Source organism: Dicentrarchus labrax, unplaced genomic scaffold (assembly GCF_905237075.1).
Source record: "Dicentrarchus labrax unplaced genomic scaffold, dlabrax2021, whole genome shotgun sequence".
NCBI classification, from domain to species: Eukaryota; Metazoa; Chordata; class Actinopteri; family Moronidae; genus Dicentrarchus; species Dicentrarchus labrax.
This window is the reverse complement of record NW_026136702.1, coordinates 11,859,993-11,883,305: the sequence shown is the minus strand read 5'-3', so window position 1 is coordinate 11,883,305 and position 23,313 is coordinate 11,859,993. Positions and strand designations below refer to the sequence as shown.

Here is a 23,313-nt window from a genome sequence, read left to right as displayed (position 1 = left end):
GCAAGATTAATTAGCCCTATTTCTCCTTATGTAATAAAGCATCAGATAAAATGATTCCACATCAAGCCTTAATTATTTTACAGCAACAAGAAAAGATGATGCACTTTTCGTGGAAGCTTGTGTTAGGATTTACACCTGGTTCTGTTACATATGGCTTGTTTTCATGAAGCAGGAGGAATATTCAGCATAATAGGCTGACAGGTTGCTGAAAATGATTGGTCCCTTTGGGTAGCCAGAAGACTTGCTGTCGGTATCAGGTATTCAGACATCTGTTGGCAGGCAAACCCACTCATAGCTAACACATTTAAGGTTTCACCCACTGGGACATTACTGCTACTGATTTCCATTATCACTGAAATGTGAAACTGAGAAATGACATTTCAGAGGATTGGTTACTGTCAGTTTTTACAATGCTAAGACAAGCGTTCCTGGCCTGAGCTCCCAAAGATGGGCATACACTGTAACATACTGTAAGGTTTCTATTTCACTGTTCCCAGACTGAATAGTTTCACAGAGGAGAGGCTGGAGCAATGTCCCGGGGAGGCTGAGGAGAGAGTTTTCTATAGGCATTGTGCTGTTAGAAGTGCTGATATGCAGGCCTGGGTCTGTATCTCATTTCTGCTGGTTTCCCATAGCTATAAGATACACTCCACTGCAGAATGAGGTAAGGCAAGAGTAGCAGTGAGCTGACAATACAATCAGCCCCTCAGAGGATGCATAGATATAACATATGTTTATGAAAGGGTAGTTTTTAAGATGGGTTTCAAAGAGTATAATGTTTGTCCTTTAATATTCAAGTTTCAAAAATGTAGTTTAACTTGAAAATTGAAAATGTTCTTAAACTGATGGCTCAAAATGATGTAGATTAGTTTGTTATCAAATGATCAAATCCATCATATTGCAAAACTGGTAGATTTTACTTGTAACAACAGGAAGAATTTAAGAATCTGTGTTTTAAGACCAACACTCAGACCTACTTGTAGTCCATACATCAACCCTCGCTGCTAAAATGGCTACAAATATGATTACAATATATTGGCCAGTAACATAAACATTCTTAAGAATCACTTGAATGTTGAATTGTAATCATGTTGGTTATCCCTTTACTTTTTAACTAGTTGGCGCAATCATCAGGTCAAAAGTTTGTCCAATATCTGAAAAACAATAATGGCATTACCATTGACCTCAGATTAATTTATATTTAGCGCTAATTATAAAATATTTGCATACTAATAGGCTAAACTTAGATGGTGAATATGGTAAACTTGCTAAATATTGTGTTGTACTGACACTGTCACTGTAAGCATGTTAGCATGCTGATGTAAGCATTTATCTCAAAGCCTCACACAGCCGCTAGCATGGCTGTAGTCTTGTTTAAACTCAAATATTGGCCTCCAGAAACTGATGTTGAATGTTTAGGTGTGCTGTGAATGATCAACACTTCCTGAAAGAAATACTCGTATGGCATACACACTGCACATAACCACTGCTCGAGGATCGTGACAATGCTAAAACTTGACAGGGAATGAGAGAGAACAGAGGCGCAGACTCAGATGTACGGCGGCTGGGCCACATAGACCAGTTTATTTTATTTTTTTTATTAAACACAATAATTGATCCACATTATGATACGATGTATACTTGTCAACTAAGCAGTATATTCTGCAAGTCTGTCAAGGCATTGATAACAGGACTAATAGGTGACAATCTGTCTTCTGATACACACATTATATACAAGCTAAAGAGTGATGCGTGAGGAACTTTTTTTTTTTTTTTAATAAGTCATGAATGAGACAGAGCACTACTGTCACATATGAGCCGAAGCGTATGACATGAAAACGGTAAAGGGTGCTTTTCAATACTCTAATGTGGCTTCCTCTCTTTATGGCCCGTTTCCTGCCTAAAACCAAAACTGGTTATCTAAATTTTTATAATCTGCTGAAAAGAAAAAGATGAAAGAGGCCAATTTGGACTACTGAAATGCACCCAATCTTTCCTAATTTTTATGCAAGCACATGACAAGCACCTGCAACTGCTTAAAGTCAGCATCAGCTAAAAACTGCTCAAAGATGGTTCATAGGACATACAACAGAAGAGAACAAAGATTCACAAGTATGGGGGACAAAATCCTTGACTCCATACCCATAATTTCATAATAGTGATATTTCCCCTTCCCCGTCCCGTTTTAAGAACATCCTGTAACATTAAATACTCCCATAACATATGCACCTTCCCTCTCCCAACCCTCGCTTTTTCATAAGCCAGTGTTTTTCTGAGTGTGAGAAACTTCACCACGTCCATCTCTTTGCAGGATCTGTGTGTAAGTGTGTGTGTGTGTGTGTGTGTGTGTGTGTGTGTGTGTGTGTGTGTTTGGGACCACCAAGATGCTCCTGTAGAGAGGCTGGACTACACGTGTGCCCTTTACCAGATATAGCCCCCATCATCCACCTCTCCCACCTCTCCCTCTTCCTCTTCGGCCTCCTCTGCAGTCTCCTCAGCTTCTTTCTCTTCCTCGTCTTCCCATCCAACCCCACTGCCAAAATCGCCCGAATATGCCATTTCATCATCTGTAGAGAGACGGGAGGAGAAAACATGCAGGGGAGAGGGGAATGCAGGGAGATTAAATTATCCACTGTTGCCATCTTGTATATTGTAATGAATTCTGTTCAGCATGTCTTCCTCTCAACTTTGATAGAGTCCTTTCTGTACCAATGAGAAAAGCTGAAATCAATTTAAAAACATTGACTGCAATGGCAAAAAAAAAGGGGGCATATGTTTGACTTTGTCTGGATTTTAATAGCTATTTCTAAACCTTGCCAGGGGACCCATTCTTATCAGGCGCAGGTTCAGTCCAACCAGTCCTCATTTATCTTGAAAGACTTTTCTCACAGCGACAAGCAGCGCTTTAGAATGCAAATGACTCCGGACACATGAATGTGGCACTGGTCCCTGCAGTGAGTTATGTTGCAGTGGGCCTCAGTCCTTTAACATAAAGGAAGCCTTGTCCAGAATGCATGCGGGGGTGCTGTAGAGACGTGGGCCAATCCGCAGTGGACATTTTGAGAGTTTTTTTTTTCTTGCTACATTCAGCTTTCAAGTTCAAATTCTATTTATATATATTGACAGCTGAAAACCTATGAAACTTACCACAATCTGGCTTGCCACGAATCCTAGATCCGGCTACTTCTCCTCCATTTTGATCAACACACCAGCACTCTCCCCTGTCACACTGCTGCTTCCTGTAGTAGCCATCCTCATCGCAGCTGGGGATGAATCGACCTAGCATTCGCACGCATAAACCCAAATAAATAAACAGTCAGGTATGGTAAAGCAAACCCTACAACACCTTACATACCGCATAATTTCTCCCAAACCCAATGAATCATGCTTCATCACACATGGCACCGAGCCCAAGTAAAAATGTAATGCATGCAGCATATGTGGCAGCCAATTCCATATTCCATGAATACAAATATGTTCACGGAGCAAAATAGATAGGGGTGAATAAGTATTAGGTCAGCATATTGCAGCATGTAGGGGTGTGTGTGTGTGTGGGGGTGGCTAGCTAATCATCACGGGATAAGGGAGGACACAAGATTGGAAAGTTTTCAATTTCTGCCGGTATAAAACCTGTGCGTCTGTCTGTGAGTGCAGAAAGCCTTGAAAACATACTGTGTTTGCATTTATCACTGAGGTGAAACTTCACATAGTAGGGTATTTTTCTTAAGAAGAGTAAATTAATATTCTTCAGATGACATTAAATATTTCAGACGCTGCTTTTATAATAATGAAAAAAACTAGGTGTGACACGAATGAGATGGGGCAAAACAGAACTGTCCATTACAGTCTTTCAAGGGAACATCTGAGCATCGGGCTGGCAAACTGCCCCCTGCTTGCCGCTCTGTGTCCTTGGAGAGTCCTGACTCAGAGCCCAGTCAGTCAGCCAAAATCTGCAGTGCGCACATGCGTGCACACACGTCCGAATACATACACACACAGTCACATATACACCCGCTCACATGTACATGTAAGACACACTGATGGCTGCTTTCCTTTGCCGTCTGTCAGTATCAAGTTTTAATCCACAAGACTGATCAGGGACTAATCCCCGCCTCCTGCTTCTCATCTGCTCGATGAAAACCCTCGAACAGGAAAACAGATCCAATTGGGTTGAAATGCTCTTATGAGAAGTCAGATACCTACCAAACTTTCTCTTGCCGCCGTCTAATACTTGGATCCTCTCGAGTTCAGCCAGGCAGAGTGGCTCTTAATGGAACAGAAAATTATTTTTATTAGAGAAAATAAAGGAACAAAGCACACTATTAGGCACAGTTGGACACAGAACACAGACAATCTGACAAAAACAATCAACAGTGATAAGTGAATTCTTCTCACAGAGTAATCAGTGTTTTCTAATGACCTCCTGCCATTTTAAAACCAATTCCCATGTATTTCTTACCAAACTAAGAACTATGAGCTTGGGCCCGAGACCTAAATTCTGCTTGGCTGGTTTGCTGACAGGTGCAATCTCTGAGAGCTGTGGGAGAACTAGGCTGTCAACAAACAGCAGGAATGTTTTTAGCTCCTTGCGGTGACCGTTTCACTCCATAGGGGAACAGGAAGATGAGTCGGGAGACAAATAGTGACGGACCAGCGCACAACACAGAGGCGGCTACACCTGAGGGCAGCTGTGCGCCTTGAAGTTTGAATGCATGCGCCAAGGGGAATATAAGAGCACACACGTGAGAATGCCTGTGGACGCACACACAGCCAACAAACCTCACATCCTATACTCACTCTCTCTCCAGAAGCAGAGACACCACTCGGCAGTGGAGACCTTGCCGTCCCTGTAGGAGTCACAAGAGTTGAAGAAGGGCCGGATGCAGACCTCGTACTTGTCCAGGTTGATGGCAGCTAGCTCAGCCTGGTCCAGGTACAGGTCGCTATTGGTGTCCAACTTGGAAAACATCCAACCTATTGAGTCCTTACAGCTGGCCACCAGGCTCCTGTCCAGCACTGCATACACAAAGACAGACAAACATTCATTTTTATCAGGGGACAGCTGCACAAATGGAAAATGAAACCACGCCAGTGTGCTCAGAAATATCTCCTGTTTCCAATTCAAATCCACTCTATTATTTTCTTAATTCATGTTATCGCTTTCAACAAAAAAATTATTTCTTCTATGAAAACGGCATTTGACCTTATCGTTATCAGCCTTTTACAAGAATTTCCCACTTTAGACTTTACAGCCTGGTTAAAACCTGGTGCTTATCAGCCACTAACTTGCGGCTAGCTAGATCCTGAGGCTTACTTCCAGTTGCTTTGAAGCACAGCGTGCTCCTGTATGTGATGTAACGCTATCTTGATCCATCCACTCAAATGTTTCTAGCCCCTGTAACTGTTTTCAAACATGTTTGATATCTAGCAGTTGGTTGCCAAGATCTATCCAGCGAGAGCTGCAGAAAATATGAAGGTGGAAGCAGCACCATCAGAACCACAGAGCTAAATTTACGAGGATTTTATTTTCCCTGTTGGATGTCTTTTTGATTGAAGAAATTAAGCTTAGCACAGGTTCAATCAGAAAGACTATCTTTATGACTCATCCATTCATAACTTTAAATCTGTTCTCCTCTCTGCTGCTTTCAGTGAAAAACTTTGTGACCCATTCACCCCCAGTTCATCTTATCTGGTGTCCAGGATGAACTCATCAGAAGTTCGCTCCTCATTACATCCAGATCTTCAGCCATTCTCTTCATGCTTCCCCACCACTAGACTACTTCTGGGGCTCACTCACTAACCCCTTCAAATACGACAATGTCACGATGGGAAAGACTTTTCACATTTCTCATTTTTCATTGTTAACTATATTCATTCATTCAATATGAAGTTTCTCCTGATGGGATTGCAGTCATTGCATGGTACAGTTACTGTTGTTTGGAGACATTACACATTCAGAGTTGTGTAGTGTAAAATTGACAAGAACTGCAGTGGCCACTTTTATGTCAGCAGTAACTCCTGGGCAACAACATCCATTGTCTTTACTGTGATGTAATAAAATACTTAACAACTTGTTTAGACAGTTTTTATAGTATACTGCATGTAACTAACGTATTGTAGCTCGCTCTTAATGCAGTCGAGATTCATTAAATTGCTCTAACCTGATGTGGTGCTGGCTGCAGTAGTTCTGGCCCCAGGCTTGCTATTGTTGTTCTGCTTGGCATTGGTCTGCAGTAGCTGGAACCAGTCCCTCAGGCGCTCCCCGAGATCAGCCAGATCCTGTCCGGTACAGCTCTCTGTGGGGGCCAAGGGACAGGAAGAATATGATATTCGTTGCACCTATTCATGTTGTTACCAAGATTGTTGTGTGAGACGAGGATACAGGATAAAAAAGAGAAATGGGAAGCCTTCTACTGCAGTGATTACCAGTGCATATTATACTGTATCATATCAAATATATGTATTTTTTTTGTCATAATGGTGTGTGTTGGATCTTACCATGTTTACTCTCCTTGGATGTGGGGGCAGCAGTTGGACAAGGACACAGACCTGAACACTTCAGGGTAAGATCCTTCCCTGTAAGACACGCCTGCTGCTCCAACTTGCACTGCAACACAAACACACACACAGCGGCGACATCGACAAGGGGACACAAAGGTGAAGTAAAATGAGTTATTGCAACACAGATCAAATATTCATGAGGTGACCGACTGTACGCCTTAATTCATATCTGAGACTTGCTCCTGAAAGCGCTTTCCAACCTCGGCTTACACAAGGTCAGGAATAGTGATCCAAAAGACAAAGCATAAATCAATAAACACACAGGATTCTGTCACTACAAGCCACCAATTGGACCTTCTGAGGCCATATATCATGGCTCTTTGTCTCGGTTTTTCCCCTGAGAGTCTCTTCACACCACCTAGCTCTGAATGTGCAGGGTGTATGCTACTATTTATTTCACAATGCATAGTACATTATGTTAGCATGTATATTAATACATAGTAAAAGCTGTGAATAAATGTACCAGCACCTGACTGATTATTCTGACATACTGTATATACTGTGTAGTATTTCAGTAACAAAAATGTTAACACTTGTCTGTTAGTTTAACCTACACTGGTAATAGGTGTCAGGACTATTTTAGTCATTCATACTAACACAACATATGTTATTACAAAGCATACAGAACATATGTGATGCTGAATCCACACACGCATAAGCATAATTTGCACTATTATTGTGGGGGATGCTATACAGTTCCCCTGCCAATGATTCCCATCTTCCACCTACACCCAGCGATTATTTCTACCATTTCTTTGTTTTCAGAGAAATTCATGTTAATTGCATTGCATTCATCTACATTGATTGATTGATTTTTGCCACTTGGGAGCGGCAGAACGCAAGCTTAAAAGACAATACTGACATATTATCAAAAACGTTTATGTTGAGCATGTTAGCAAACAGTTATATATCCAGAAAAATCCAGAAATTTGAGCTGTGTTTATGGCTGGCAAATGTCAGTGCAATTTTCACTTCAGTAGGCCTAAAGAAGATATCTGGTTCTTTAGCTGCTAGACACTATCTTCACCAGCTAGTCTCTAACTTTGTCTGTCTGTTGTTTGGTGCTGGCAGGTAGTGCACAGTAACTCATCTGTTTTTAAACTGTATCCTATATGATTTGAAAAAACGGATATGAAGAGGGTATGTTTGAAAGACTAGGCGGTAGAGCCAAATCAATGCATTTATGAAATATATTTATATTATGGATATAGTGAGTTAAACCTAATGCAGTCTAATGCAGTCAACAGTCCTGCAATAAATCCTACCTTCATCTTGGTTATAATGTTTTTGTTTAAACTAAAGGTGTTCATTCAACATTTTTGGAGGCTTGTGGTGCTGCTGAATTGTATTCCATAATACTGACAGGTGTTACCCTCATTGCTATAAATGCATAGGACATAATATAACACCTCTTAGTATGATTCAACATAATTCAGAACCACACCACAAAATGCAGCCTCCAAAATGATCATTAAGTTGAATCAACAAAAACAGAGCATTATAACCTTCATGAAGACAGGATTCATCTCCATATTGTATTAGACTGTATTGGTGTTAATAAACTAATAAACTGGTGCAATAAATGCAAAATCACAAAATAATGAGACCAGTGTTAAATGCAATCTACTAGGTTCTAATAGTTAGGCTTTACATCAGACAAAACTCTTGTGTGTGCAAAACAAACCTTCAATAACTTTAAATTGAGTTTTTCATTAAAATGTACTTATATCATTTAATTGGACTACATAATTTTGTAAAATCATACAATTATATGATAGTATCGTAGATACACCCATAATATGGGTATGTGCTTTCTTCAGCGTACCTTTGAGGCATAGTTGTGTCCGTCTGATCCACACACAGGCCCCGTGGAGGAGATGGGACAGGGCTGACAGTTTCCATCAGGAGACCTGAGAGCAGGCTGCTTCAGTCTGCAGGACAGAGGACACACAAACACTTCAGCCTCGCAAAGTCCAGCTGAGACAGCAACTGCTGTGCTAATTCAGAGTACAGACACAGCAACCCCAACCTGGACATGAAGCAAACAGCCCTCGTCCATGTTGTCTGTATGTATTAGCTTATCATTAAACAGCAGGCAGTCGTGCTGCACTGGTGCACAAACAAGCTTTAATATTACCACTGTGGGTGTCAGTGAAACTCATCCCAGACCAGCACAAGCCACTGACTGTAAACTTGGTTGTGTTGACCTCGTGTAAGTGTGCATTAACGGAGATGATTTTTAAACGATGTGGGGGTGTTTCGGGAATTAATCAGTTCCTGCCCAGGGGCTGCACACACTCACCTGTGTTCAAGTTTCTTGCGGTTGACGCACACAGCTCTCTGGTAGCCCTGGGCGATACACACCTTGTGTCGGCTGCACTTAACCTTTTGACAGGGGTCCTTGGTGGTGTCTACATCTGGGAAAAGATAGACAAGAGATGTATACCTCACTGCTTCACTTTTTACCCCTTACTCTTTCTTTTTCTGCACACTATCCTACTTTTCACTCCCAGTCTCAAATCCCAAATCTCTCCTCTCTATTTGCTCAGCATAACCCGAGAGTCAGTCAGTAAATTACTTAGTGGTGCTGAACTGTTGGTCCTGCACAACAAATATGCATCTTAAGGCATTTTCTGCTCTAAACATAAAAGGTCTTCTAACAGGATGCACTTCTATCTTTGGGATAATGTAAATACACATTTTTAATGTATTTATTTGATAGGGACAGTTAAAGATTGCCAGGAAAGGTGGGAGATAGAGAAAGATGGGATCACATGCAGCTGGACTCTACATGGAATGCGCCTTCTACCAGAAGAGCTACCGGGGACCCTGTAAATACATTTTTAATATTACACTTTAGGTGACCTGCTGAGACGAATACTTTTCGCAATGTAGGCTGAAGCCTGCATGGCTAGCTCACTCTGCCCCATCCATCACACTCTCCACTAGCACCCAATACTGGACCGTGTGTCAGCACCCCACACACACTCATATGTCACAGCTGTCTGTTCCTAGCATGCCGCCTGGAGCCCGACCTGGATGTCACACTCTATTCTCTTCATATCCCCCAGCCTTTATTCACCTACACAATCCATCAATACAGTACAGCGGAATACAGCTTTATTCACAGACTACTATTGCAGGTTTCATCTACATGACAGAGGCGCTTGTACTCAACCCCCTGCTCTTACTGTATCCTGTTTTATGGCACTGTTAGAATTTAGTAAGCAGGCTTAGGATCTCCTCTCTTGTCCTTTTCCGGTGGCTGAATACATAAATGCTGCCTACATTACAGGATTATTGAAGCGAGCCGACAGATATCTGATTTGAGAAGCAAATCCAAAACAATACACCCCCCTGTCATGGCTGAGCTGGTTGTATAACTGACTGACTGACTGCTCTGACTGAGAAACAGTGAGCCTCGGAGGCATTAATGCCCAGATGCAGACTTCTCATCCATTTAGACTGTCAACAGTGGAGCCCTATTCTCTGGTCGCCCTGTATCCCGGTTGGCATTGATTGTGTAGAGTATCTCAGTGCACAGTATCACACACATCTCACAGCTTTTCTCTCAGTCTGTCTCTCCCTGTCTTGCTCTTGTTCTCTCTCTACTCTCTCCTCTTTTGTCGCTGCCTGCCTTTTTTCCCCCTTGCAGGTTTGATGCTTCAGCCCGCTGTGTACTTCACACCAGTGCATCAGTAAAATCAAGGTGCAGCTGCCAATTAAACCCTTATGATACTTCCCGACACAAAGGAGGACAAGGAGATTAAGGTACTAATGAGGATACAGCACAGTAGGTAAGGGGGTAAGAACGCAAAACTATTTATTTTGCAATCCATCTGAGGAGGATTTAACCAATGCTTAAGCAAAAAGAATTCAAAGAAGCAGCATACAAACAGAGAGCAGATAATCCTGCCTTCTAATAGCAAAACATTTGTAAATAAATCTTGTCGGTAGCGAACGGCTACAATGCTGGCACAGCTTTGTGTTGTGAGTACAGAAGCATAAGGTGGCTGCCTGAGCCTCATGTTAACTTAACAGGCTTCCACGGATTAAAGCAGTGCCTGCAATGATGACGTTTCCATAGCAACAGGCTGTTCGTGGTCCGGGAATCATTTCTGGGTTGACTGTGATTTGCAGCTCAATCTGGTGTTTCTGAGAACTCTCTCCCTCTCTGTTTCCGAAACCCCCCGTTGTGCAATCATGTCTATCAATCTACCTTTGTTCCATCTTTTTACATTCCCTTGTCTTCGCCTCACATCAGACATCTTCACTGTGTATTGTCATTCTTGCTCTGCTTGCGTGTTTATTATTTTCCTCATCACATCCAGTCTTCCTATGTTCAACCCCCAATGCAACCTCATACTTCCATTTTTACTTTTCATAAGTCTTTCCTTTGGTATTAAACTGCAGTAGTAATTAGGCTCCCTGTGCTTCAGTCTAATCCAATCCAGATTTGCACAAGGTTTATCCCTGCAGATTGAGGATAACGGAAGCTGAGCTCAGGCCACATCCTCATCATCAACCCTCTTATCTACTATTTACACACTCAGTCTCTAATGTCATCAGTGCTATCTTGTTTTCTGCAATGAAGCCAAACATTTCACTGGCATTTCTACAATTATTAGTCCAGTTGATGCAAAACTGGGCTTGAATTCCCACAGTGACCCAAAAAAAAAAAAAAAAAGCCAGCAAAAAAAGAAAAGCAGAATAAAGGATTAAACCTGCATTTCTCAACTCCTGACATATTGTCACCTGAGATGGTAAAAGTTGGTTATTTACACATCAAGCAGACTCAGAATAACATTAGCATTGCTTTGGAGTCGTGTTTCTATCCACCTGGTGAAAGTAAGTCCAATATTACCTTTTTTAGCTTTTCTTTTGGTCCTCACCAACTCCTGAAAAAAATACCTGGCTTCTAAATGTTGTGTTCTGTTATGTATATGCTATGATCACCAGCTAGGTGCTAAATTTTTCTGGCTGCTGTTTAGTGCTGAACAGGTATCATTAGCATACAGTGGGTCCATGGAAAACATGCTGCTTCCTGTGGCTGAAAATAAGGTTGATGAGGGTGGTGAGACTAAACCAAACCAGTACAGTTGTGGCAGTAAAAACCAAAACAATGCCGAAGATGCTAAAAAGCTCAATAGGACTGAGGGGAACTGCACAACAGGTGATGATTCTCTGTGGGTTTGTGACAACAACTAGAACCTTGATTCATTGTTAAAGGAAAGGTCTCACATGTTGGGAAATTCCCTTTCTTGTCAAAAGTTACAAGTAAATCAATACTGCAAAATTTGAAGCTAGAGCCAAAGGGCCACCTTGCAAATTGTTTCTTTTACATTTTTTCATACATGTTAAAAAAAGCCAGGGTAGCTGGTTCCAGTCTTTATACTAAGCTAAGCTGCAAGCATGGGTGGCTTCAGCTGCATTTTTAGTGTACACACATTATATTGGTATTAATCTTTACAACAAACTCTTGGCAAGGAAGTGAATAAGTATATTTCCCAAAATGTCAAACTATTCTATTAAAATAATAAAATGTATTATAAAATATTTATTAGTGCAGCTTTAAATATCATGACAACAGTCCTGTGACCACTGAATGACTGTCAGTGAATGATAATAGGGAAATAACTAAAATTTAAGCTACAGTTAGATAAAATGATTTATTTTGTGATCAATTTGTGGAGTGTGAAGGTTTGAAGGGCAGAAGTAATCCCTGGAGGTTGAGAGTTGTAGTGGTCCGGACACAAGATGTGTACAGCTTGTACAAATGTGGATATTGTGAAGTAAAAACATGTTAAAAGCAGTTTTGAGCTGGTGGACAAACAGCTGAAGACTTTAACAATCTACCAGTGACTGTGTGTGTGTGTGTGTGTGTGTGTGTGAGAGAGTTCCCCACGCACCAGTATCTATCAACAGCCTCAAGAAGTATCAAACTCTAGACCTTGTGGAGTGTGGACTCAGCATGTATTCCTATCTCCTTAGTGTCTGCCATTGATCTGAAGCTACTGATTTGCCTGAAAGTGTCCATTCACCATTCACCTGGCCTCTGTGCCTGAGATAAGCTTCTAGAAAACCAAGGCACACTTGAGAGTGCACATATAAAAAGACCAGGTCTTCTATGAGTGCGGTACACAAACACTAGAGTGTTGGTGTGTGTGTGTGTGTGTACATACACACTTGTTTGTTCTTAGTCCAAATTATAACCGTTCTCCTGCAGTGTTTACTGTCTTTAGAGTGAGGTGATTCAATCAGTTGCCTGATTGATGAATTGACTGTAGAAATCGACTGCAAATTACCCTGACCTCTCCCTCACTCAGCAGCACAGCGCCGTGCAGTGTGGTGCCTGAATGCAAATGATCATCTAGGCCTGTTTTTGGCGTTGACTGCCTGTGTGTTAGGAGTGTTGACAGTTCAAAAGCTCTGTCTTTGTCTGCTCGGCGATGTAGTGGTCTGAGCTGCCTGGCTGAGAAATGAGGCCTGCAGGCTCATCCGAGCTCGGGAGTTAAGACATCACACTGATTTAGTGATGTCTCAGAGGGACAAATCTCCTCTTTTTGCTCCTTCGCTTCATTAGGCCACTCATAAAGGAAGGCAGATCAATGGAGGGAGATAGCACACTCATGTCAAAACGAGAGAAAGGGAAATAGATGAAAGGCTTTATGCTGTGTGAAATTAAAGTAGTGAGGTACTATTCATCTGATGACCTAAGGAAAGCATATAAAGCTTTGCTAAAGTTTCCTAAAAGCTGAGCACACACAGTTGTACACACCTACATTATAGAGATGCCACTTGTGAAATTGATTGTTGGCGGGCTTATTATTTCAGTTGTTATTACTGGCAATTCTCTATTGCCACGCAAGAATGTCAATACTAAAGACTAAAGATTATGTTTTTATCATCCAATGCCAACATTTTTTTAATTCTGCAATATTTAAGTATTGCAATGATGGTATTGTCAAGGTTAGAGACATGACAAATAAATTAAGTTACAGTTAAAGGTCCAATGTGTAACATTTAGGAGACTCTGTTGTCAGAAATTGAGAATAATATTCACCTAATTCATTAAGTATGCTTTCATTAGTGTATATTGATCTGAATATAGGAATTGTTGTGTTTTTGTTACCTTAAAATTGGCCTTTTATATCTACAGACGTCATGGGTCACGTCCATTGAGTCCGCTATGTTGAACTGCCATGTTTCTACGGTAGCCCAGAAGGGACAAACAAAACACTGGTTCCAGATAGGAGCGTTTGCGTTTTTTACATGTTTTGGAAGGCAAGGGTGAAGCGAGGGAGTTGCTATGTGCAGTTACATTGCTAGATGCCACTAAATCCTACACACTGGACCTTTAAGGTAAGATGAGTGGGTACGGTTAATAAAGAGTCGAGGGTTAAGTGCAGCTCTGTGACAGGAAATGAACATACCCATCTACCAATCCAACCTCTGCACCCTTCATTTTATCTCATACTACATAGAGTAAAGGGCACACTACTTTCTGAATTATCACTGAATGTTGCCGCTGGAGGTAAAATCATAAGATGCAGAATTGTCCAATATTTATATAACTGGTAGGATACTGTGCTAGTTATTTAAAAGCTTTATTAATGTTAATTAGTTGGTCAAAACCTCTTATTCCTTAGTTTTTCATGCTTTTGGATACAGAGTCAAATAAGAATAAAAACTTGAACATGAAGAAACATAATGGATACAGATGCTTACATACAGCACTGAATGGTTTGAGTATGAAAAAAATGTAATCATATGCTACAGCCATGACAGATCGCTGTGAAATCTCTGTATAAAATCAGAAACTTTATACGATCCTCAACCCTCAACATTGAGAAAAGGAGAGAAGCATTTGTGCAATTCTATTATGAATGGAAAGTAGGAAAAATATGGAGCTGCAGATGGCTGGAAGATGCAGACAATATGGTCTGTCTGTTCTGCAGCAAAGTTTGGTTTTATTTTGCGGCAGTCTCGGTCAAGACTTTTAGCCACAACATGTAAAACACTCCTCCAATAACATTTAATAATATTAATAAAAGCTCCCTACAGTTTATAATGGAGCAGCCACGTATCCCACACAACTGCAGACTGTAGAACTGGTCAAACTGCATCTAAAATTTCAACTGATTGTGTGAGGGCCAATTCGCTGAATGTTACCGTACTCAATCTAGCATTGTGGATGGAGGATGGAGGGATTATCTTTTGGAAGAATAGTGCCTTTACCAGGTGTTGACAATATTGTCATCAATATTTCTTTAAATAAAAATTACAGTTTCAGGATGTATTTGTTCTTGAAAGTCTGGTTCATTTTAAATTTTAAAAAAATATAAATGAAACCCCTAAAATACTGTAGATCAACATGTAACACACGGAAGCATTAGACAATCATTACAGTGTCAGTGTATCATGGTTTTTTGTTTTTGTTTTTTTCATGTGATTTTGCAGACTAATGACCTCTTCTTTGTATTCTTCCTAGTGAACAAACAGCTTAATCGCTTTGAAGGAAACAAAGACATCCTTTCACTTATCCATTTTTCATTTTCATCCTATCATGCTCTCTACACTCATCAACTTGCTTCATCTCCTGAGTCTACAATTTCCCCATCACCAAATTGCCTTAGAGTTGACAGGAATAATGTTGATGTCAGTCGCTTTACACTAAATCAAGCCATATTAGCTCCCACCCCTGTCTCACTTTCTTCTCATGCTTTTACTTCTCTCTCTGGCCTTTCATTGGAAACCATAATTAGTCCTTCATTAAGCCCTTGGAAATTGCGCTAATGGACTCTGCCATTCAGCCGACTTCATTTAAGCTGCAAATCAAGCGACAATGGTTGAGGACACGACTCTGTCATGACTTCATCTTGCAGGGGCTCAATTATGGCTGGAGTCACAGCAGGAGTCGAGGAGACCTCAGACAGTCTCTATGCACGTCTCCAATTCGAGTGCAGCAGAGAAAGAGAAAAAGGAGGAAGCAGAACGAAGTAGTGATGGGTTGAAGTCAAGCCAATGTTTAGTGTCTCCTGGGGAAGGCACATCAGATCCACTCAAGCAGATAAAACAGAGCGCTAACATCTTTCAACCTTTTCGCTGAGGAACCACTACAAGTGTGGACAGCGAGAGGCTGACCCCAGAATACAAACACAGCACATATGCAGCGCTGTCTAATGCAATGAACCACTGACAGTCTGGGAAGCATCACAGTTCAAATACAGGCCACAGAATATTTCTCCATGCTACAGTGCAGGCTAATGACATTCAGTTTTAATAAATCATGTTGCTTTGCTTTCTCTGCATCAGCATGCATCCCAGGCGGTTAAACCAAATTTTTGTTTTTTCCTTATTTGGCCTACATGGAATTATGTTTGTGCCTCGCTCCTGAGCATGGCATGAGACATTCTGAGCACAGAAAAAGATTTTTTGCAAGCGCATAAATCCCCAAATTATACAGAGCCCTGAGGTATCATGAAAAAAATAAAATACTGCGCAAAATTTAATAATTTGTTCTCTCAAATTAATCATTCTTCATTTAGCATAACTTATCATCTTCATGCCATGAGTCTTGTCTTGTTCACTACGGAGCATGGATGTAATAAGTTTTTTATTATTATCTTGGACTATGATATATGAATATACATCTGATAATATCTGATAAACGCGTTATCTTTAAAATACCTTAAAAATAGATACCTGAAACAAACTGTTTCGCCAACATTTTTGTATTAACAACGGCAGATGTTCTTTTTGAATGGAGTGAGTTTCACTGCATTACAGAGAGAACATTAAGAGAGTGTTGAATTATGGGTTGTTTTTAGCCTTAATGTTGCTAGGCTGGAGAGTTTCTTAATGTCAGTTTAATGCGTTGTGCTGCCACAGATGAAATAAATTCCTGGCGAGTGAAGTGAAAGCGTCTTTACTGCAGAAACCGACCGGGCTTGGAATCATCTGTCAGGCAGCCAAGAATCACCAATATAACATTTTCATAAAGTTTCATAAAGGTGAGCTCAGAAAGAGTGTCTGAAAACAGTCCGACAGGAGAGTGTGTGAGTAGCAGAATGTAGAAACAACTGCACTTAAAATGTACTCCAGCCACAAAACTGTGGATTTACATTATGGCTTAATGGAAGTATTCCATATTTCTGTTTCACAAGAGAAAAAGCATCTATCTTTAACCTTAGACTAACAGTATCTCAGGGAAACTTTCTCAAAACAGACAAAAAAAGCCTTTTTCCTATTTTTTTTTCAATAAATGTATTTCCATGTTCATTATGTTCAAATTAAACTATTCTGTACAAACTTTTATTGATGTGCTTGTGCAAACTGTCTCATTGCATGCTCAGGATTTAGGCACAAAAGTCTATACTTATACATTAATGGTCCTGTACTTGTATAGCGCTTTTCTAGTCTTCCGACCACTCAAAGCGCTTTCACACAGTGATGGTAAAGTCCATCGAACAGAAACTAACTCATTCATACACCAATGCTCGGCATCGGGAGCAATTTGGGGTTCAGTATTTTGCTCAAGGATACTTCGACATGTGGCACCAGGAACCGGGGATCGAACCCACAACCTTCCGATTAAGGAACGACCCGCTCTGCCTCTGAGCCACAGCCGCCCATTTAACGTAATGTTTATGTTAAATGGGATTCAAGTATTTAAAGATCCAGTGTGCACTATTTAGTGACATCTAGCGCTGAGGTTGCAGATTGCAACCCACTGAATACCCCTCGCCTCACCCACCCCTTCCAAGCGTGTAGGAGAACTACAGTGGCCATGAAAAACACAGAAGGCCCTATCTAGAGGCAGTGTTTGGTTTGTCCATTCTGGGCTACCGTTGAAACATGGCGGACCCAGGGACCCACTCCCTCTGTAGATAAAAAGGTGATTATGCACGAAAACATACTTATGAATGTTATATCCCATTTCTGACCATAGATCCTCCTGAATGTTACACGCTGGACCTTAAACTAACAACAGACTGAGAAAGAGATAAGGTGGTGTGAGACTTACTGTCATTAGAACCTTGATTTTCATCCCAGGTACGAACATAATCATCCTGCAGAAACATGAAGAAAACAATCATTTTTTGGCAGCTGCAGAGAATGAGGAGCCACGTAATTCACGCTTGCAGGCCCAACTGCACAGTGTTGTTGATAGCATAACATATTAACACTCTGTCATCTTCATGGAGACATGAAGTAGTTTACATTATCATTGCACACTGATTATAATTTGTACATTAGTCTTTTAGAATGATAATTAGCCAAGTGAGTCACACAAAGACAGATGGGTATGTACAATGGCTGTACGTCTGTATAGAAATGAGCCCAACAACCCAATACCTATATGTGAGACATATGGGATCAGGGGTGAGCTTCCCTTTAAGTGCTCTGCCTTTTTTCCCCACTTAATTAGAACATAAATCGTTCCAATTAAAATGAGAAAGTTGAATGACAATTGGAAAAAAAAAACAGAGAGAAAATGGATGGAGAAGCAGAGATTAAGACACACAAAAAGACAAGCGAATGAGGAAGACATTGTACTAGAGGAGCATTGAAGAAAAACTGGAGAGAACTGACCTCTACCTCCTGGTGAAATGACAGCAAAAGGAGAGAAAAGAGCCAATATTAGTGAAGAAGGAAAGTGTAATTTTAGATACAGGGTATTAGGGTGTATTCAATGAGATTGTATGGTCCCATATTCATTTTAAAGTTTTTATAACATTATTTTAACACTCAAAAACTCAGATTAGGTGCTTCATCAGGCTTCATGACTTTGTGGGTCAGATTTGATTGGCAGCGGTTTAGCATCGGATTATATGTGACATCCCCTTTTTTCCAATCCCGTTCGATTAAGATCAGTGAGAAAAGCACCAAAACAAAACATAAAGGCAGAAATCAATGCTTAAAAATAACCAAAACTGTTTCAACTTGTTAGAAAATAACAAATTGTTGTAGCACCCCATCGCTCATAGTAGCAGTTTACGAAAATATGTTATCAGGGCCATTAATATTAAATAAATATAGAAAAAGTGAAGGAAAATCATACATTTACAATATGGATCTTTCTGACAAATTTTCTATTACCAAAACTGAAGACATGCATAAACTCCAAAATTGATGACAGTGTGAGGGCATGATTGTATTTTCTTCAAACATAATGGAATCCCACAGGAGACAGTACAGATACAAACCTTTTTTGAACATATTGCTGTGTCTGAAATAATAAACATGAGTAATTTCAAGATATTTACAGTCAGCCACCCCACTCCCTCCTTAGCGATGACTTACTCATCACTGTAAACATTTACTGTACTGGAGGCGTGTGCCAAACAGCTCCCAGTAAAAGGTGATAAATCCTGACACAACACGTGAAATAAGCAGCCCTCATGAAAGCTGGGACCTTCTTCTTTGACCCTCACAGTTTTATTTCACAGAGGTAAATATTTTCATCACTGGTAAGGACTACACTCGAGCGTTGAGATCCACCACACTGCGCCTCTGCTGCTCTGCTCATCCTCTCCTCGCTGCAGCGCTGAGCTCATTTCCCCTGCTCAATGACAGACAAATCACTTCCAGTAAACTGGCTTGTGTCTGGACTCTAACTCAACACTCCAATTGAGCTTCATGAATGATTGTCGGTTATGTTGTTTAACCTTGTTGGGTCTGGTGGAGTCACACATTATCAGTGTAAGACCTCAAAGAGTTTACGACCTGGCCATTAATCAGACGCCTCCCATGTCTCCTTTATTGATGCCTCAGCTCCTGCATTATTTAGCAGCCTTTCTGTATTTGCGTTTCTGCCAGGCCCAATGAGGAAAGTGTCCTGCTGAGCTGACAGAACTGGAAATCAATGATTTCATAAAAGAGAGGCTGCAGAAAATGTATTCGGGGGAAAATAAATTCTCCTGAGTGTACAATGAAAGTGAGCATGAGACGCGGAGCGCGGTGACAAGTTTGGCACACAGCAGAGTTATATCACTCCAAAATATGACTCAGACCAAAATTCTGAAGAAAAGACTACCGTTTTTTTTTACACAGAAGTGATTAGAGGAAGTAACCTAAGAGTTGAAAACACTCAGCTGTATCCAGGAGCTCTGTGATCTACCTGATAACATCAGAAAGATCTCCTCTTGTTAAACAGAGCGGGGAAGCTTACTCTCTGCATCAAACATGGCAGCCTGTTCACCCTACTGCTGAGCTCCACAATGCTGATTGACAGATCACAATCCCTCACATCTGTGTGGGGAGGATCACGCCCCAACGAGCCTGTCCACTGTAAAATTGGGCTCAGCTCATGAGGAACTGCATTGTGTCACTAGAAATATGTGTAAAAGACAGATATTGTGCTCGTTGGGCGGATTGAAAAAAAGAAGTACAAACAGGAAACCGGTTGATCGATGTATGTGCGTCTATCTGACATGTTGTGTGTGTGACTGACAGGTGTTTCTAGGTAAATGTCAGCTGTCAGATGTGCTCTGTGTTCACTGTGGTTATCCTGAGGGGTTGGTTCACATTGACAGTGGAGTGTACCACTGCCTCATCAGTAACAAAGGACACAGTAATAACGCTCTCATGTGGAGATGTGTGCGGGCTCGTCTGTCGGATGAAGGTTTATACTTGACCTTTTCCTCACAATTAATGCTAATATCCGCCTTCAGTGGATACATCAAACCCACACAGAATGGCAGTCTGTATCAAAAAAGCACTAGGGGTCATAAAATAGCCAATTTCAGCCCACACAGACCCCAATCTCCGGTTTACATGTATAACAGTGTTTCCATGGCCAAAAACCTTTTTACAAGTGAGGTGAAAAAGCCTCAGAGGTGCTGCAAAGCAAATACAAGCTTCGAAGGGAGGTCCCAGACCAGTACCAACCTTCTGTATGTCTGTTGCTTGATGAAAAATAAACAGCCCTCCCTCGCCAGAAAAACCGAGCAGAGGTTGGTTGTGGAAGCAACTTATCACAACTCATATTTATGTCTACTGTTTGGCCGTGACCTCTAGTGGCTGTAGTCATTATGATGGGAGCAAAGCAGGAAGTCAGGTGACGTAGTTTGAAGAGTCAATGTAGGGAGTACATCGGGGTGGATGGACGTGTCAGACAACTTTGACTAATACCCTTTATGTATGTTACATGACCATAATCTTTTCCTAAACCTAGCCAAGTAGTTTTGTTGCCTGAACCTAACCAAACTGCGGCCATTTCACAATGTTAACCATGAGATGACGAAGGTGGTGGTACAAAGATGGTCCGGTAAGCCTGTCACTGGTATTCTCGGCCACATGTCATTTTGGTAGTCATTGGCAATCAACCTATACCTGCCTGCCTGTGTGTAGTTTCCTAAAGAATTATCCCTTGGTTATAGTAGTGGAAAGGTCAGGGTTTTGGGTAAAAATAACAAATTGTTTAGAAAAACATTGTGATTTGGGTTAAAGTGACAACTTTGTTAAGGTTAGGGGACCTTTGTCTTCATGCTTACAATAATAACCTCTTGGTTAAGGTTATAGAAAGATTGTGATCAGGGTTAAAACAACCCAACATTGACTGATGGTAGTAAATGGGAAACTAATAGTGATCTTGTGTGTTAAACTCTAATGTTTTGATGGCCCATTCATCCACCCTAACGTAACCTAACCTAACCTAACCTAACTCTGCAGACTTTGTGGCTCTATAACTCCATAACGTCACACTGACTACTTTCTCTTTTGCTCCCACTGGACATAATTACTACTATCAACAGAATGCTGAAACGACTGGTACTGACATTTGTTTGGGGAGGACAGTCTAAGAAACTAGTTTTTTTTCCTTTTGGGTGTTCATCTAATGAAGGAGATGTGCAGGACAGCGAGGGTTTGATCAGGCAGTCGCTTGTTTTGCAGAATGAGACTGAGTACCTCTCTACACTGAAAGTCCTCCTTACTGTAATCTCCCGCCAGACTTCATCCAGAACCGAGCTGCATGACCACCACTTGTGCTGCTGAAGCCTCGCTTTTTCTGTCTGTCGACAGTGAAAGGTCCTTAAGCAAATACAAGAACCCCTTCAAGATGAGAGTCACTGAGAGATGAGAGTGCAGAGAGGCTGACCATGTACAATGAGGATTTCACTCAGAGATAGAATGCTCTGATTAGCTGATTGACAAGCGGCAAAACATCTAATTCCAGCTTAAAATAGTGAAAATGACTTGCAGGTGGTTAAGTGTTCAAGAAGTGCAATACATCTTTTTTAGTAATAGCACATCTTTGTAAGACAAATCCATATAATGATGTTTTATTTTACACCAACAAAAATCTTGTGGAAGCACACTAGTGACATAAACTCTGTTGGATACTGTTGTAGTACAAAATACAACCCCAAAATCTGATAAAATAAAGCTGAAAAATAAAAAAAATTACATTGCCCTGAGGTTGTCTTCAGCAGCAATGCTACATACAACTTCATATCACTTCCTCCCACCTAGAGATTCATATAAAGACTCGGTTGCTGTTCACAGCCTCTTAGCTTTGGTTTACAGATCACGAGACGCACCGGAGATGAAACAAAACCCCCTCAACAATATTCTCATCCTATATGTTCTCCACTTATCTTCATGCACACTGGGCTGCAGGGCACGAGAGGGAAGCCTGCTGATTCCCGTATTTCTGTGTGCACACAGGGCTCTGAGCTGATGCTTAAGGATTGCAGAGCAGAGGCAGAGCATCAAACGCTGAGTGTCTGGTCTGCTTGCCTTACAGGACGGAGTCAAGAGTGAGGCTTATGTAAGAGAGCTGGGAGGACTGGGTAAGTAAAAGGTGAAGCGGGGGTTAGTACTTTTGGGAAACAGCTTGACGGACAAAATAAGGGTGGAGATGAAGCAGCAATTTGGAGCTAAAGTTCCATAAGTCTGGGGTGAAAAAATATATTTCTATCAGTTCCAGTAAGATTATTTTCCTATTTTCTTTGATGAACAAAGAGGCTGGTGGATACAGGGCTTGAGGGCTTGAGACTTTTCTTGAAGACTTTTTTTGCTTTTTCTCAGGCTTACGAATGAAGGTTGTTAGACTGTATGTAGCCAGAAAGTAATACCTACGGAAACTATTCAGGGAAAATAAAAGGTACTGCCAAAAATGTTTTTTGGGGGTAATATTTTGCAGTTAATATTCTTCTAAAAATATGCTTGAATGTATAAACTAATAATGTATATAACTGTATGTGTATATATCTATATCTCTCTCTATATATATGAAACCTTGTTGATTTTAACATAGACTTTAGAGCATTATGCTATAGATCGATGGTGGATGAAGCTTTGATATTTCATATTTATGTATCTGCAGGGCCTCTGATGCATTTCGACTCTCGGGACTACAGTTGTGAACTGCATTTCCCACGTTTAACTGCACATAAGAGCACAAGCTTTGAGATTTGTCAAACATTTGCCCTGTTGAAGGTCTAGTTACTGCAAGCTGGGCTTCATTATTACAGAGTGTTTCTAATAATCCCTTAGTAAAAATGGAGCTAGGAAAAACTGGTTTTAGATACTGTGCCCATGACAAATGGAATAAGTAACAAGAAGTTCAGAAATAAAAATTTCTCATTTCTTTTGAACCTATTAAGCATATATGGTGATTAAGTCGCGACCCACTTTTAAAGAATTCAAACCGAGCAAATGTATTTTTTTTAATGTAAGTAAACACACATTGTCATTGTGACCTTGACATAAAATTTACACATATTTGTATCCCCACAATCAGAC

General features: G+C 40.8%; 1 protein-coding gene across 1 annotated transcript in view; it reads right to left on the bottom strand.

The window, feature by feature from the left end:
* Positions 1-1,556: 1,556 nt before the first annotated feature.
* The window catches only part of spock2 (SPARC (osteonectin), cwcv and kazal like domains proteoglycan 2), a 29,883-nt gene continuing 8,126 nt past the window's right edge, over positions 1,557-23,313 (bottom strand). The window contains exons 2-10 of the mRNA XM_051427216.1: positions 17,588-17,633; positions 8,864-8,978; positions 8,387-8,492; positions 6,499-6,607; positions 6,162-6,296; positions 4,798-5,016; positions 4,204-4,266; positions 3,148-3,279; positions 1,557-2,567 (exon numbers count right to left, since the gene is read on the bottom strand). Coding sequence (XP_051283176.1) covers positions 2,422-2,567; positions 3,148-3,279; positions 4,204-4,266; positions 4,798-5,016; positions 6,162-6,296; positions 6,499-6,607; positions 8,387-8,492; positions 8,864-8,978; positions 17,588-17,633 — 1,071 coding nt within the window. The 3' untranslated portion in view covers positions 1,557-2,421. The remainder of the gene's footprint in view (positions 2,568-3,147; positions 3,280-4,203; positions 4,267-4,797; positions 5,017-6,161; positions 6,297-6,498; positions 6,608-8,386; positions 8,493-8,863; positions 8,979-17,587; positions 17,634-23,313) is intronic.